Source organism: Lates calcarifer, linkage group LG6 (assembly GCF_001640805.2).
Source record: "Lates calcarifer isolate ASB-BC8 linkage group LG6, TLL_Latcal_v3, whole genome shotgun sequence".
NCBI classification, from domain to species: domain Eukaryota; kingdom Metazoa; phylum Chordata; class Actinopteri; family Centropomidae; genus Lates; species Lates calcarifer.
Window position 1 is genome coordinate 12,887,460 of NC_066838.1, and position 17,079 is coordinate 12,904,538.

The 17,079-nt window shown below is 42.1% G+C and overlaps 1 protein-coding gene across 1 annotated transcript in view; it reads left to right on the top strand.

The window, feature by feature from the left end:
- The first annotated feature begins 2,443 nt into the window (after positions 1 to 2,443).
- The window catches only part of LOC108876515 (adenylate cyclase type 6), a 32,109-nt gene continuing 17,473 nt past the window's right edge, over positions 2,444 to 17,079 (top strand). The window contains exons 1-3 of the mRNA XM_018666077.2: positions 2,444 to 2,711; positions 4,990 to 5,182; positions 5,314 to 6,208. Of these exons, the coding sequence (XP_018521593.1) occupies positions 5,315 to 6,208 (894 nt within the window). The 5' untranslated portion in view covers positions 2,444 to 2,711; positions 4,990 to 5,182; position 5,314. The remainder of the gene's footprint in view (positions 2,712 to 4,989; positions 5,183 to 5,313; positions 6,209 to 17,079) is intronic.

Genomic DNA, 17,079 nt, shown 5'->3' on the forward strand with positions numbered 1-17,079 from the left:
TGTAAGGTTAGTTTTAATTCACACAGCACTGGCTTCAAAGCAGCTTTAAATCTGCAAAACCACAATTAAAATAATCTTAGCAGTGTTACACAGCTGCTGTTGGTGTTTGGTGACAATCCAGGACAAACAATTCATATCTATTTAAATTGTACAGATACCATCCACACATGTTTTAAGACCTCCAATACCTTGTGTGTGATAAGGGTTCCACTACAAAACGAATAAATAACTAATAATAAAATTACATCTAGTCCCCATTCCTTACTGAAAAATCCAGAATGTATGAATATTAAATTCAAAGGTTGAATTACCAGATGCCAGATTTTTCCTCCTTCACTGTAAAATCTCAGTGTTCTTGTTCTCACATGTCTACATCAGACTTGTGAAAGTTTTGGACTTTGTGATATCACATACCTGTATGTTCATCTTAATCTCAGAGTTAAGGTGAGCTTTTTAAAGGTGATTTTAAAAATATTTAAATTTAACTGCACCCCCTTCAAACAACCATCCCATCTTTGTCAAGGACAAAGAGAGAGAGAGAGAGAGAGAGAGACATTGATGGCCCATAATCTCTTGGTTGTATGCCATTCACCTCCAGTAACAACAATCTTTCTATATCTTGTGTTTTCCTTGAAGTTTCTCTGCAGAGAAATAATTCACAGGAACAGGCCTTCCTGCAGAGATTAGGGCTTTGTGAGATGAGCAATGGCGCCCACTGCTGGACAAATCTGGAAACAGAATGGATAATCACGTGGACAAAGCTATCATAACTGGAGTTGCTTTGGTTTTTTTTAAACTTTCTCCTCAGTTGTGATAGTACTTATTTTATATGACTATAATTGTGTAATGTAGCCTACTACAACTGCTAGAAGCAATGCAATCATGGTCAGATTATGAGAAAATGGGTCCTGCAACACAGAAAACTATAAGATGAAGATCCCCAGACTGAGAGAGATGACTGTAAGTTTTTTTTTTTTTTTTTTTTTTTTTTTTTTCTGGTTCCTCTTCGTAAGTTTACATCTGTGGTGGTTTGGTATCTCTTCAGGTTGTTTTGCATCTCTGGGGCACTGTTTTGTGTTTCTTTTGAGTTGTTGTGTTTTGGATTTCTTTGGATTATTGGCTATTGTGCATCACTTTTGAATTATTTTGCATCTCTCTCTCTCTCTCTCTCTCTCTCTCTCTCTCTCTCTCTCTCTCTCTCTCTCTGCGTATGTGTGTTTCCAACTGGGCTTCATGCCTTTCCAACAAGAAATATTTAGTCACTTTTTACAGAGGCCCAAGGCATCAGAGGGCCCCTGGGCCTGTTCAGTAATGTATCCCTGAGAGCAGTGACTGTATTTTAAGCTGCTAACACTACCATCTGCAAACACAGGACACTTTACCCACACCACAGTTTCATCCCCTCAAGTGCGATGTTTGTATTTATTTTTCTAAAAGCAAATTCCTTGTCTCTTTATTTGTGGCTCTATGTTTAACCTCAGTACACATTTTAGTCACTACTTATGCTGGTGCACATTGTTTATAGTACCTTTAGTTTTTGTTTGTAATGATAAAGTTACTTATCTCTACATCTGTTCCTGTGCTTCTGCTGCTTCCCTGCATAGACTCAATAAAGTTTTTTTTTAATCTAATTTGTGTTATCATTGTTAAATTTAGTACTAGTACATAGTATTAGGCCTAATACAACCATAGCAAAATAAACTACCAGATTATAATACATCTACTTTATATTGTACATGTGCTGTTGTATACTGGTGTGACAACTTATTGTAGCTCAATATTTAATGTTCCCGGTGGGATCTGTGAGGGTGTGTAGTTTTAAAGGGTGAAAAGTCAATAGATTCCTCTGTGTCAACACCAGGGTTGCCTTACTGGTTTACTCAATCATGTGATCAGCTGCTTACTGGCTAGTTGAAGAGCCATTAAACCTGACACTGTTTTTCTTTATAGCTTTAACTGTTAATGTCTAATGAATGTAAACACTTCATAAAAAGAATGTGAGATAGTTTCATTGTGTCTGCTTTAGGAGAACTTTTGGTGGGGGTGATTATACATGTTTTCCACTAGGTGGTGATATAATGTTGTCTGGATGTGATGTTTGACAGCAGTGCTTGAGTTTCCTTTTGTTTTCTGTGGCTTGAAAATGTGGGGAAACGCATGACATTTATAGTTATGATATAATAAAACTGTGATTGATGTTAAAGTGAGGAAAGATGATAAAAGAGCAAATGGATAACATTGGAGAGAAAAGCTGTGAATCACACACACACACACACACACACACACACACACACACACACACGAGCAGGCTGAGACACACTCGTGGCACCTCTAGGGGGACTCCTGAGTTCACGAATGGGAATGCAGCTTGTGTTAAGTGTGTATGTGTGTGTGCGTGAGAAAGAGAGAGAGAGAGAGAGAGAGAGAGAGAGAGAGAGAGAGAGGTCGAGGCAGTGGGAATGTACTGTATCTCTGTCTGGGAAGAGCGAAGGTTGTCCGGCCAATTCCGCAGTTTTTTTTTCTCTCTCTCTCTCTCCCCCCCGCCCCCCTCTCTCCTTCGCTTCCCTCTGAACCAGTAACCGCTTCCAGAGACGGACAGACCCGCATCCGAAGCGTGTGACGGCGGCTGCGTGGAAAAAGACTGAAGACGGGGGCTAAACTGGAGCTCCACTGCAGTGTTACAGTTACTCCTGTAACGAGAATATCCAATGGTAAGTACACACTTTAAGCTTCTCCCCCCTCGCGGCTGTGTTAGTCAGCCGCTCCGCACAATGTTAATTTGTTGCAGGTTGGCTTGAACTGAAATGCAGTAAGAGGATACAGCAGTCGGGGTGGTTTAAAGAAAATGCCAACAGCTGACTTGTACTACAGTGTTTTGCTGTGCTGATTGCGGCGGCGTTGATGAGCCTCAACTGTTCTGCAGGACTGTACACACTGAAGCATTGGTCCTTGTGCACGCTGTAGCGATTCATTTACACTTTTTTGTTTTTTGTTTTTTTAAACGTAACATGGCGAAGCCGCGGAGAAGAGAGCAGTGAGCTGTTTCACAGTTTGCATCCTGGGCCACAGCATTTTCCACCAATTTCCTCTCGTCCACTACTGACCTGTTTGGAGTCTAAACATAATGACGCTCACACTGAGGGAGACAGGCCCCAGTATGTAGCCCGTGTTATCACTGTACATTAGTCCCGTAAACTGGCACCGCCACATCCCCTCGCGATGTCAGATGGGATCCACTGCCGAGATTGAAGTTGCCCGACGGAATGTTTTACTCCTAGTTAAGTTGGCGATGTGTGTGTGTGTGTGTGTGTGTGTGTGTGTGTCGAGCTGCACTTTTTTCTTCTGCAGCCCCCCTACAGACTAGGCTGACTTCGTCCTCCAGGGCTACCCACTCTTACAGTGTCTGTATGTTCAGTGTGTGTGTGGTTTAACAGGCTACATTTGAACATGGAGAGCTGTAGACTTCGCCTGTAGGCTATTTGGAGCGTCCTGTTATGTAATGCGCTTCGGCCGACTGCCCGCAACCAAACAGCCTGGGCCTACACGTGTAATTGCAAAAGATATATAAATATATGTATATTCCCTGTCATCATTGTCCGTGTCGGCAGTGATGACAGGAAGGCTGCTGGTCAGTGTCATATGGAGACAAAGAGGAGGCAAGATGCTGTTACTCTGTGCTGAAATGCAAGTGAGAGCATCACCATCCTCCTAATTTGTAATGCATGCAGGACGGCGGGCTCATATGTGGTAGCTGCACATATAATTCCCACTCTGTTAGCAGATGCATGCATGTACAGCTTGTATTACATAAGAACCGCATGCCGCTTAATAACCAAAGGTGAGTCGAGGACTAAGCCTGGAGCAGAGGGCGAACTGGCCACATATTTGCATTATCTCAGTGGGTCATATGTAAAACTGATGCTCTCAGTATGAACTGTCATGCTGATAGTTAAGATAAGCTTTGACCATATAATTATGAAAGGGTTCAATTGAGTTACAGCTATTGAGGGAAAAGTAGGAAACAAACACAGGGTGTTATCTGTATTGGAAAACTATTTCAAACACAGTCTGTGAACCCTGTTGTGTGTTTAAAATCACTCTTTCAATTAGATGTTTTTGTGTGGAGGTTGAGCAACTCACATTGCAAGCTGCTGTTGATTATAAACACGGCCATGTGTGCAGTTCATGTGCGCTCTTCCCCACTGTTTGTTTCAGCTCAAGTCAGCCTGGCAGAGATTTGCTTATTAAGTTTAGAGGTTAGCAGTGTCCTTGACATGTGCTGCTAGAAGCCAGCTATAGTGAGTCATCAAAGCTAATGGGGGAAGCATGGACAATTTAATCTGGACTGGAGAGCTCTTGATCTCTGATGTTGCCCACTCAGTAGGCCTTTGTTGTCAAATAGAGCACACCCATCCTGCCCACTCAAGATGTCAGGGGCAGATTGCTAGTGATGGAGCATAGCACAGCACTGAGTCAGAATTGTCTCCTCTGTAAAATGGTAAATGTTCAGAAAAAAAAATCCAGCAATCATTGGAGAGTTTGTTGAAATGGGACTATATTCAACTTTGTGGTTTGATGACAAAATTGACCAGTGGCACCTGCTTGCATGAGGCAATATTTGGAGGAGATTTTGCTGTCACAATCCAGTGTTTTGCAAACAAAACAGCAAATCATTTCCATGGAAATGCTGTCCCAGCCTGGTGTGGGGTGAAGTGACGAGGGAGAGTGAAGCAGACAAGCCATTTACTAGATATTATTTTCTGTCTCAGCTATTGATTGTCAAAACGTTCTGCCAGAGAGTTATACACCAAGACAAGTGCACACAAACACAAATAAACACAGAATAACCCCGTCGACAGATGAGATGCGACAAAATGTTTTGCGCCATGTGTGATGTATTCATAAAGATTTTGATCCCCCCCAGGTGACATTTCCTCAGGCAGTGTCAGCTCTGCAACATCATGTGTATTGTTTGTGCGTTTTTCCCAGGAAAACAGGTGTTCTTTACGGCCACGCGGTGTTGTACAGGGCTGACTGTTTCCACAAACGAAGGGGGCGCCTCAAATGCAGACACACCTCTGATGCCTCTGGCCAGTCTGAGCTCATGGTGTGTGCTCGCTGGGATAAACTAGTGGCCTGGCCAAAGAGCGCAGTGTTGCTACACACAGTAAAGCCCACACAGGTGAGAGGATCATAAAAATGAAAATAAACTCTTTGAACCTGTCAGTTTTCTTGCACAATATTCAGATTAAATGTCTTAATATTGTTTTATGAGTCTGTATGTTCTGCTTTGTGTCCATGTGTTTTGTTCAGGATGTCGTGGGCCAGAGGCCTCTTTGTAGGCAGAGTGGACGAACGAAAGACAGCATGGGGAGAGCGCAATGGCAAAAAGCGAAAGGACAGCTCATCACTGTGCAACCCGCGCTACATGAGCTGCCTGAGGGACCCTGAGGACCTGGAGCCCCACAATGCGGCCCCTCAGCATTACCACTGCGGAGCGGGCACCAGCGGGGGCAACTTTGGTTTGCGCTGCGGCTGGCAGGAGGACCACTACGGGAAAAGGATGGGTGGCGGTGGGGATCTGGGTCTCAAGGCTGTGGACCTGGGCTTTGAAGACGGGGAGCTGAAGGGCAGGAAGGAGGAGGAATTAGGGGAATTAGCGGAAGGCAGCTGCAAGACGATGACCGCTGCAGACTGCTGGATGAGGGTCGTGTGGGTTTTCCAATCCAAGAAATTTCAGTCCGCCAAGCTGGAGCGCCTGTACCAGCGCTACTTCTTCAGGCTCAACCAGAGCTCTCTGACCATGCTGATGGGGGTCCTGGTGGTGGTGTGTGGGGTCATGCTCACCTTCCACTGCATCTACACGGCCCCTGACAAGGCCTATATCTCAGTACTCTCTGTGGCCATGGCTCTCTTCTTGGCCATGATGGTGGTGTGCAACCGCAACGGCTTTCATCAGGACTACATGTGGATTGTGAGTTACCTGGTGATCGGGGTGCTGATTGTAGTGCAAGTCTTTGGGGTGCTGATGGTGAACCCCCGCAGTGCCTCGGAGGGCATCTGGTGGACGGTCTTCTTCATCTACATCATCTACACGCTGCTGCCGGTCAGAATGAGAGCTGCTGTTCTCAGTGGAGCTGTGCTGTCTACCATACATGTAGTCACCGCCTGGCAGCTCAACCTAGAGGACAAGTTCATTTTCAAACAGGTAAGTGAAAGTAGGAATAATACAGGTTTGTAAAAATGGACAGAGATATTTATGTCTGTCAGACTATGTTAAGGTTGGATGATATGGATATTCCTCTATTGAGGTATATTTAATTTTACGCTGTGATACCGACATCAATGTAGTAATTAAACCTGAAATAATTAGTCCAATATTCAATAAATCAATTGATAGAAAATTAATCTGCAACTAGTTTGGCCATCGTTTAATCATCTGAATCACCAGCTTTACGTATAAGTATTTCTTGCTTTTTTCTGTTCCATATAATTTGGAAAACTGAATCTCACTGAGTTTTGGACTGTTGGTCTAACAAAACAAACTGTTTGAATTTTAAAAATCACATTAGTCAATGTTGAAAATAAGCACAAGTTCCAGCAATAGTATTGCATCATTTCTTGAAATCCAGTTGAGAAACTGGTTACAGACAGAACAATACATGAAGATGAATACATTTAATATTGCCATGAAGCATTCCTGCTCATCGATTTGCAACATTGCCCTCAACAACCAGAGGTATTAGAGGGATGGTCACGTCAGTATTAAGGGTTTGGAAATATCTGACAGTGGAGAAATAATTAAACCAAAGGCACCTGTTGTTCACCTTCAGCACTTTTTTAAAGAATAGGTTCATATTTTTTCAAGTCTGTCGTAATGCAGCATTACCATACCCATATTTACAGTAAAAGTTGCCGTAATGATTCCTCTCATCCTTTAGGCAATTTCACTGCCTTAAGGATACAAATCCAGACTGAGTTTCTTCCAGACTTCACACTATAAAGACAGTAACGTAAGAAGAAAGAAGAAACCACTTGATGTGGGAAACTCAGACTGATGAAGCCTCTTATGAAACATTTTTTGGTACAAAACTATGACTGTAGGTTTGGTTCCTCATCACACTGAAGTCATGTTAGGAGCAGGAGGAACAATGACAGTGACCAGTAACTCTATCACTGTGAACGTGCACATGCAAGTATTGTTTTAAGACAAATAGAATGTGAATCGTTCTTTAACAGTCACTATATTCACACTATGAAACATATATTTGTGAGAAAACAAGACAAATATCCCAGACTCATGCAAGTCATGGCCCACTATTATCACCATACAGTTGAGCACAATGTTGTTACTGTATTCACCAGTGGAAACGCCCTACTTTCTGTCCCCATCAATATAGGACAAACATTGTACAGACTCCTCAACCACTTTTCCATGTCAAAGGTGCTGTACTAAAAGTAGATGGTGCTGTAGATCTCGGCAGCTTTTCAAATGAGATTTTTAATGAGCCTATGTTTTGTGCTGTAGGGCAGCTATTGGCAACTCTGTTGGGGTTTGTGGAAGGTCATCTGGGTTGAATGAGCCCGTTTAGCTGCATTGTGGAGGAATATCATGATAATGTAGCATGGTGCCATTCAGGCCGCAGTTCTCTAAAACAAGGAGGCTATTGTAGTAAAATGAAACAGGGTGGGGTGGGATACTCGGATTGTGCAATGAATTTGATGGAAAACAGGATGATTACTTCTTCAAATTGGAAGCTGTGGAAAAAATATAAACAGAATTAGACGCTTATAATGGGTTCAGCTCCCAACACACTGGAAATATTTCTTCATTACTTTTGTTTATTCTTTTTGTGTGTGCTGTGAGTCACTCTTTGATTTTTTTTTTCTAATGTTTGTTTTAATGAGATCTACAATGTATCAGATGGTTTTATTAAACTGCACACAGGGATTCAGAAATATTGTACGAACCTGCTAAACTTCCAAAGCAAAAGTAATGATCGGCCTTTACAGGGCAACAACTAACAATTATTTCTTCTTATTATGATTAAAAGATTATTTGATTTGTCAATAATGTGTCAGAAAATGGCAGTAAATACATATCTGAGGTTGTGAGCCTGCAGTGACATCTTCAAAGTGCTTTTTTTGACCTACCAACAGTCCAAACCCCAAACTGTTAAATTTACAATGATCCAAAACCAAAAAATCTGAGGTAATCCAGAAGCTGGAACCGGCAAATGTTAAGGACCTTTTTCACAGAGGACATTTTGACATTGTCACAGTAAAAAAAAGCACAGGTATAAATAATAAAATGAATGGTGACTGAATCCATTTTAGCTGCTTCAGTTGCAGGGTCCTGCTATTGTTCATGCTGGCTCACTGTCACACTATTGTGGCTCACTGGGACACTTGAATAGAACAGAGCCATGTTAATGTTATTAGATCTGTGGTCTATGACTATGAAAAAGAGTTAATTGCACATTCTCCTTGTTAGTTCTGTTGTATTTATCTGTCCTTTTCCTGCCATGTAGTTGGTTCCATAGGTCACCCTGACATAAAGAGTAAAATAATTTGTAAGAATTTCATTTGTACATGTTTGAGTGGGACATTTTCATGTCCCATGATGGCTTGTGTGCTTCTTTCAACAGCTTAAAAACTTGATGCATGGTCAAACACAGAATAACCACCCAAAATAACTTCAAAGGTGCACCTATGGCTTGAACTCTAGTCTCAGTGGAAATATGTTATTGGTTTTCTCTACCAGCCATCGCTATTGAGCAACCAGATGAATGTGGAGCCACTCTGAATAAGGCAATATTGACATAACTCTACTGGTCCAGTGAGCTTGCGTGTTAAGTGGCCATGCCCCAGACTAGACAGGGTGACTTCAGGCACATTGGCCTGTTGCCTCGATGTACGCCAGTCCCAGTTGGTTGCAGTGGTCTTTTGATGATGGACTGCTGCCCTGGCCTGAGGGTCTAGACCCCCCAACACAGTATGTTCCAGTTCTCTGAGCAATCAATGGTGGGACATGGACTTCACACTGTTCTGGCTACAGGGTTGCTGTCTCTCTTGGGTTTTTAGTAGAGATGAAGGAAAAAATGTCAGCTTTGCTGAGGGTTTCCATCAACCATATCACACTCATCTATACACAAATCTTTTTTAAATGAAGAGGAATTTCAGGGCAGTTTCTTTGTTTTCACCCTCAAGAAAAGAACCACACAGTGTGCCATTCAGTCAGCTCTCAGTCTCAACAGGTCTCTTTCGGTCTGGCTTCAAGCTACAAGCAGCTGTATGAATATAGAAGGACTCCTTTCAGTCTCTCACAGCCCCTGTGATAGTAAGCTCACAAAACTCTGCTCCTGGCGTCACATGGCCGGACTCCCTGATCTGGGAAAGCTGGTTTTCTTCTTCTGGGACCTCATCATCCTCCAGCCCTCTCTGTGTCCCAGCCTCGTTTTTCCCTTATTTGTATTTTCCCTGCGGAGATGTTCACGCAGGATCAGAGCTGAGAAGATGGGAGGCCGATGATGGCGGGAACAAAAGGGGTCTTTGTGAGAGGCGAAGCAGGAGATGTTGGGGGTGGGGGGGGGGGTGCGGAGGTTACAGTGGTGACAAGGGGACGACCACGGATGGAGAGTGTGAAATAATGCTGGGCTGACGCACCCGGCTGTGAAAGAGCTGCCAGTCTCTTCTTTTTCTTTTTTTTTTCTCCGTCCACTTTTCTCCCTCTTTCTCTCTGAGTCATAATTCCATTCTCACAAAATCCCTCTCAGATGGAGTGGCCTTTTATTTCACAACAGGCTGAGATTGAGCTCACACTACTCATGGGGATTGTTTCCATAGATCTCCATGTTTTCACCGCTCCGCTCTGAAGGGCCTCCTCAGGCAGCTACAGAGAGATGAAGGTATAACTGCTCTCAGGAAGAAGCAAGTTACACTGCCACTGTTCACGTCAAGTGTCTCCACTATCCTACAGGCACAGGGTTCATTCATTCTTAAAGGAGGCATCTGTCGTCTAGATTTAAAACAGGATGAAATGAAAGATTTGGACAGCAACATAAGTAACAACAGCTTTAGTACGGGCATCACTTCACGTAGACCTGGCAGGACATTGTTGACAAGCGTTCTCCCTCACAGACAAAATCAACATGAACCTTTTCTTTTAATACTTGGCTTGCCTGTCTCGGTCTTTGCTTCTGATTTTCAACCTGGAAAAAACATGGCGGTTCTTCTTGAAAGATGTAATTCTGTCATAATTATCTACCTAAAAGTGGTTTCTGAATTAAGTTGATATTAACATTTAGAAAAACATAAAAATCCTGTACTAATTATTGCTCTTACCTTATAAAATGTCACACTATTTCAGCCTGTAATTTATCAGAACTGTAATTTAATTTAATATATTTTGTACATTCAGTCGTAATTGAAGGTTATGAAATATAGTTTTACTGTTAAGGAACTATCAATTGATGTTTACTGCCTTATCTTTCATTTATGCTTTTACGAATAAAGTACAGTTTTTCTGTCAATGATTAATTAGATATTTAGTCTTAAGTCTCCTTCTAGTTGCAAAGCAAGATTTCACCCCAAATCCAAAAACATGCAGTCAGTTTACAGCAACAAGTAATTTAATAAACATAATGTTACTGTTGTAACAGTAATGTCACTGCTAATGTAATAGTTCGAAGACCTTCATCTTTTTCATCTTTTTTAAAATCACTACAAAGTGGATGATGCATCTTGTCTGTAAACTCTGAAGAGATATTTTGCTGGCCTGAAGTCTCTGTGGTGCTGTAACTTGGCCACAGAAGGGTCAATTCATTATTTCTTCGTCTTCACTTCTACTTACTGGGATTTTGCATGCTTCATCCCTTTGACTGCATTTGGTTTAAAAGTCTGCTGCAGGCTACTCTGACAGCTGAAGTTGTTGTGGAAGCTGTTTTACTTCCAAGTCCTGACAGTTGGCAGATGACCAGTAGCCTCTTGGTTGGAGGAAGCTACCAAAGTCATATTATCCTTTTGATGACGTTAGTGTTTGTTGTTGTGTTGGGTTTTCTGACATTTCTGCTTGGTAGCAACATTGAGTGTCCTGATGTCACTGCACTGCAAAGAGCATATAACATTGCGTTCCAGTAGCTTCATGAGGTCTTGTTTGTAGCCTTTAGTGTAAGCATGCAGTAATCCTAATGGACACTCCTCAGATTAGTGTATCTGACTTTTGTTACCCTCTGCACTCTCATCATATCGGCTAAGCACATAATCGAGTGTGAGTTTAGAGATTCACCCAAACAATTTAAAAGTGTCCTCAATAGATAGCACCCTCTTGCTTTGGTCTACTTTGGTCCAGTCACCTGAGTTATGATTTCATCTCATGGCGCCGAGCGCTCAGACTGTGGCTGGAAGTCAGACACGTATGAGCTGGTGCTCACACACACAGAAAGAGGCACACACGCACACACATCACATGGCCCAAAACAGATTCATTTGGCCCTCTGAGGGCTTCCTTGTGAGAGACCACCTGTCCCCTGTGTTTTCGTCATATTATTATTTCTTGTGGGTAGATGAGGGAACAACTAACTTAACTATGTGATGTGGCATTTGACGGCGTGCAGAAAAAAGTTTTGCTTTGATATGTGTATTTTCATAACTTAAATATGAACAGCTGTGCATCCATACGCCTATATGTCTTAAGGGGGATTATGTTACTTACCTGTGCCATTGTTTAGTTCTAAGAATTTATATCCAGGCAGTGTGCAAGATATCATACATGGATCAGCAAGGAACCAAACAGAAGTTTTTCTTTTGTGTGCAGCAGGATATATTTGGATAACCAAATCCCAATTGCAGTCTTTTAAAGAGGAGCTATTGACAAGCAGGTCAAGAGGAGAGTGAAGTCTCGAAGGTACATCTTGTCTTTTGTTATTGTGTGCTGGTCCAGTGCTAGAGGAAAAACCAGTTCCTTTGGCAGATTGTTATGGGGTCAACGAATGTGGGACTAGTGGAAACATACTGATCCCTCTGCTTAACACTGGTGAAAAAGATACCAATCAATGAAATGTCACCAGCATGACCGATGCGTGCATAATGCATTTAGGCCAGAACATTGGTGTTACGTAAGAAAAAACCTGAAAGCAGCCACACAGGCTACCTTGACCTTTATGCAATTATTTATGACGTTTGCCTGGAAAGTATGACAGGAACTGTGTCTGATACTCACATGCACTGTGGGGCAATACCCTCTGCTCTCTGCTTTTAAAGTGATACTGAAACTAAAAGAAAGTGTTGATTTCATATCTCACAAGTATCTCTCTGAATGTACAAGATAAGAAGCTTTTGCATTTGATGCAAATTTTAAATAGTTTACATTCTTTAGTACTTTATGTCATGGACACATTTTGTCAACTTGATACCCAGCCCTGCTTACATTGAGTGAGTCCGGTGTCCAGTGTACACATGCCAATGTACATACACCTACATACACACATTGAGTGTGTCTGTCTGCATGAAATACATGTATCGGAGGTGCAGCTGATTTAGCCGCTATCAAATGGTGAGAACCCATCATCGGGTACTGTGGGTGCCAAACAATGCACTAGCTCAAACAATAGATCCCCCCTTTATTCCCAACCTCACCCCCTCTCAGAAAGGGAGAGAGCTTGTGACTCATCCACTTATCGTATTACAACCAGAGGCAATGATACAAACCCGGATAACTTCCACCACCGTGGTTGGAAGCAATTAGGATTAGCGACAAGCGAAATATTGCTCTTAAAATACAGCCAATGATAAGGGAAATAATAGCTGTGCTAATAATAGCTGTGTGAGTCGGGGATGAGGAAGTGCAGGCTTCTAATAACAGCTCATGGTTTACTAACAACTTGGCTCTCCGCAAAAGTAAATACAGGGATTTAAGGCTGAACTGCCATGGCGGATGGCCAAGAGATATATATTAGGAATCCATTAGCGGTGTTAAATGTTGATCTGTGTGGCATGCAAGCCCCTAGGCTTTTAAGGGCAGTTTCCCTGGATTGAGCATAGTGCACCCTATCCTAGTGCTGGTGACAGGAAGGTGGATGGCTCTCTGTCAAAGATCACCGTCACACTAGCCAACTGTCTTGTTATCCTGCTATCCTGGTTACAATTACACGGTTAAAACAGTAACAACATATGTTGGGCCAGGCGTAAGAATGCACTACTGGAGAGAAGCTAATTAGCAAACGTGTTTGCTATCAGTGTACAAAGAGGGGACACCTTCCTGTCATTGTACACCACTCTGCACAGCACATGTCTTTACTGTAAGACAGTGTAAGAATGAGACCCCCTCATTCATATCATCCTCATGTCCAGTAAGTGTAGACAGTCTTTACTGATATCTGCTAAGTTTAAAGCCCTGAGCCTTTGTGTCTTTTTCACATTTTCACTGGATGATGTCAGATACAATAACAAGACCCCAGTCTCATGATGTAATTTCACACACTCAGGGTTAATCCAAAAGAAATTGCACTCTATCTTGTGCCTTAACGGGGTCCTCCCACTGAAGTGTGCAGAAAGCTTAAAAAGCGTATTGCCTCATGTCTTAATTTATTATCCTCACTCCTTACGTGTAAAAAAATAAAATACAATCCTTGCCTTTTAAGGCTGCAGAAAGACAGTACTGTTTTCTTTGTTTGGGATGATGTGTCATGTGCACCTTCACATTGTAAGGAAGAGTCAAAGCTGCTGAATTCTCTTTAACATTCAATGTGTCTGAATCACATTTCCCAGAGTCTTTGTTTTGGTGTGTGTGTGTGTGTGTGTGTGTATGTGTATGTGTGTGTGTGTAGCCTTTAAGGGCTGAGCAGAGATCAGAACATCATATGTACAAGGTCAGAACACTGAGACATATGCAGCAGCGGTTCAGCTTGTAGTTTTCAAACCATGTGTTGAAACTCAACACCCATGCTTTTATTCCTGTGAAATCCTGCCAATGGATCAGACTTCACAAACATGTCACATGTGACGTTTCCTGAATTTGGCCCAGGAGGCGGATGTGTTACATTCATGAGATCAGTATCAGCTCATCCTTGACTGAGCAACTCATGGAAGACCAAGTCAAAACTTTAGTCGAAGCAGTTGCCAAACTGCTCTTGTGTTTACGTCTACTGTTTAAACTATAACCTGTTGTTCTCGTCCCAGTACTGATCTGTACGCTTGATAGTAAAAGTCAATATTGTGTATGGTTAGGAGACAGAACAGGGAGGACAGTGGCTAAATCTGTGTAGTGCATGTTAGCGGATGCTTATATAACTGGACAGTGAAACTTAACTCTAGTTTGTTTTTACTGGAGCTCTAACATCTGGCCCACACACACCATCTCATTTAATGTAGTTTTAATGCCCTATCTCTTAATTCTGTTGCTCTGTATTCAAAGACTAAAAGTTGTGTTACATCGGTCTCTGTCAAAATGAAATGGTGGCCTTGGGTTCACTGCGCTTAAAAGGAGTGGAGGCAATAGCAGCTGAAATGGGAATTCCTGGATGTTTAGCTCACAGTCACGCAGTTCAAGGTCTGGACTCCCTCACACGGTTCAAATCAGTGAGAAGAGCCAACAGGGGAGTGAATGGTCCGGCCGGTTGGTTTGTTAGGCTAATTAACCAAATCTTGTGCTCTTGTAGCCGCTGTGCTGTAATTGCAGCTGTGCCTGCGAGGGTGTGAGTGGGCAGGAAGTGAAGGGTTAGTGAGGACACAGCTGGGAGGAGGGTGCTGTGTCAAGTCCGGCCCCCTCCCACCCCCACACCCCCGCTCGTCCAGCCAAACACTGACCCCGGACCACTGAGCGGCTGAGACCACTGACAAACAGATACTGGTAGCATACAACACCTGTTGGTGCTGGTACTAATGCTATTAAGGGAAGTAAACAATAATGGAAACGAGAAAGTAAAATAGAGCTGAAGGAATTAGTTGATTAATCTCTTGGTCCAGTAATTAATCTGCATCAATTTATTGTGTCATTTTTCTAGCAAGTCCATGATAATAAGCCTGCGATAGTAAACTGAACATCCTGGGTCGTGAACTCATGGTTGGACAAAACAAGCTATTTAAAGGCTTCCCTTGGGACTCTGGAAGATTGTGAGGAATAGTTTTCACTATTTTTGTGTGATTTCTTTCTATACCACACAATTTACCAGTAAATGATAATCATTGATATTTTCAATCCTAAGGTTAAAACACAAATAGACCTTGGTTAAAGCAGGTAGTATTCGGTCAAGCAAAGTGCATATACCCCTTGAAAACTTGAAGTTGCACACCCATTTTATGTAAAATTATTTTATGGCTCTAGTTCATAGAGACAGGAAATGTTAAGGAAGAGGAAGAAATGATAAATGTCCCAGAGCAGCCCTAAACCCAAGATGCTGCATGGTATGATTCAACCAAATTAAGTCAGCCACAACGAAGTAATGAGATTCTGAAATGACAGTGCAACTACAACAGATAATCACACAAATGTGTCCAGTTCTACCTTAAGTTGTTGCCCCTCCATTTACTTTAAGTCCTCTGTTGTTGTTGGAATTTGTCCATTATTGTATTCAGGCTCTACACGTACATATAGATACAGTATCAGAAGAACAGTGATAAAATTATAGCCAGCCAAGCGCATATTGTCTTCAATAAGGAGTGACATAACGTTGGTTATTGTAACTGTTGAACTTTAGACAGCCAGGAACAAATTGAAGGTCGAGATATTAAAGCAGAAGGATAAATGAGCATTATAATCTTTTGATTTGAGGAAAAATTTGTTGGTCAAATTAGAGAAATGGAGCTGGTAGTTTTAGCTGGTGGTTACAGTTCGTTTTAGTCAGTAATTCCAAGATTGCTGGGAGATTTTCCTCATGTTTGGACGTTTATGTGCAAGTATTAATTCAGGATCTGTTTTTCTGACAGATGTGTGGCTTGGGTCCAGCTCTATTTAGCTTTGCGGAATTTGCCTCAGCGTTTCACAAAGATTACTTCGTGGCCTCACTGGTCGCCTGAGACCAATTTTGGTTTGGCCTGAGCCATGATGAAAACAAAGCTCCAATTCCAGATGGCAGATACCCAAGATGGCAAAGACAGGAACCCCCACCCCTCTGCAACATCTATCTTTATAAGGAATAGCGTTTTTCTTATGTCAGTAATTACACGTTGTAGTAACCCCAATTATCAAGACTAGTCCAACAAGGTCTCATAGTATTTTTATACTATTTTTACCACTCTGGTACCACATGTTATCTTTATAGGCTATGATCAGCAGTGTGTGACTCGGCTTTGACGTGCATCTCTGAAAGACATTTTAAAAACTCCAGATGCCTATCAAAGGTCATGTGCTGGAGAGCAGCCTCCATGTCAACTGCTGTCAGTGTCCCCAGAGCCCCTGTGTTGACTTATGGGATGTAGCACTCTGGCCTTTTAAAGTTTAAACTTCAGCTTTAGTAGAGCTCAGGGTTGGTGAGATATCTGAACTTATCTTTCATTGCAGGTCTTTTTCAGATACTCCTGGATAAATCCAAACATTGATTACCTGAATAATGTCTTTATTCAGTAAGTGACAGAATATCATATCTGTGGTTATCAGTTCTTCGTTTACCCCCTCGTAAGTGTATTGTCATAGGAGTTAATATTAGTTACAGATTCATCAGCATGTGACCAGCTCAGCTCTGCTCATACACAAGGCTTCTACAGTTGCCTTTGCTGAACTTACTTCAAAATAAAAGAAACACTTTCACAGTTACCACAGTGCAGCAGGCCTAAAAGTCTGAAAACATATCTTGTTAATCAATAGAACATACCAGTTGTGGCCTAAGTTCAGCCTCTGAATGAATGGATAATAATGTTGCTGTGAAAACCTGATCTGTGCGTATGCGCATGCCAGCGTGCTTGTGTGTGAGGGAATTGTCCAGTGGGATATTATTAAAGTCAGAATGGATTTGCTGTGTGTTTGCCAAGCGAAAATCTTTTCCATCCCCTTCTTTCATTCGTTCGTTAACATGCTATCCGTCTGCCTTACTTTATAAAGCACCTTCCTGTGAGCCGCACCTTATAAGCCAATGTTTGGACTCC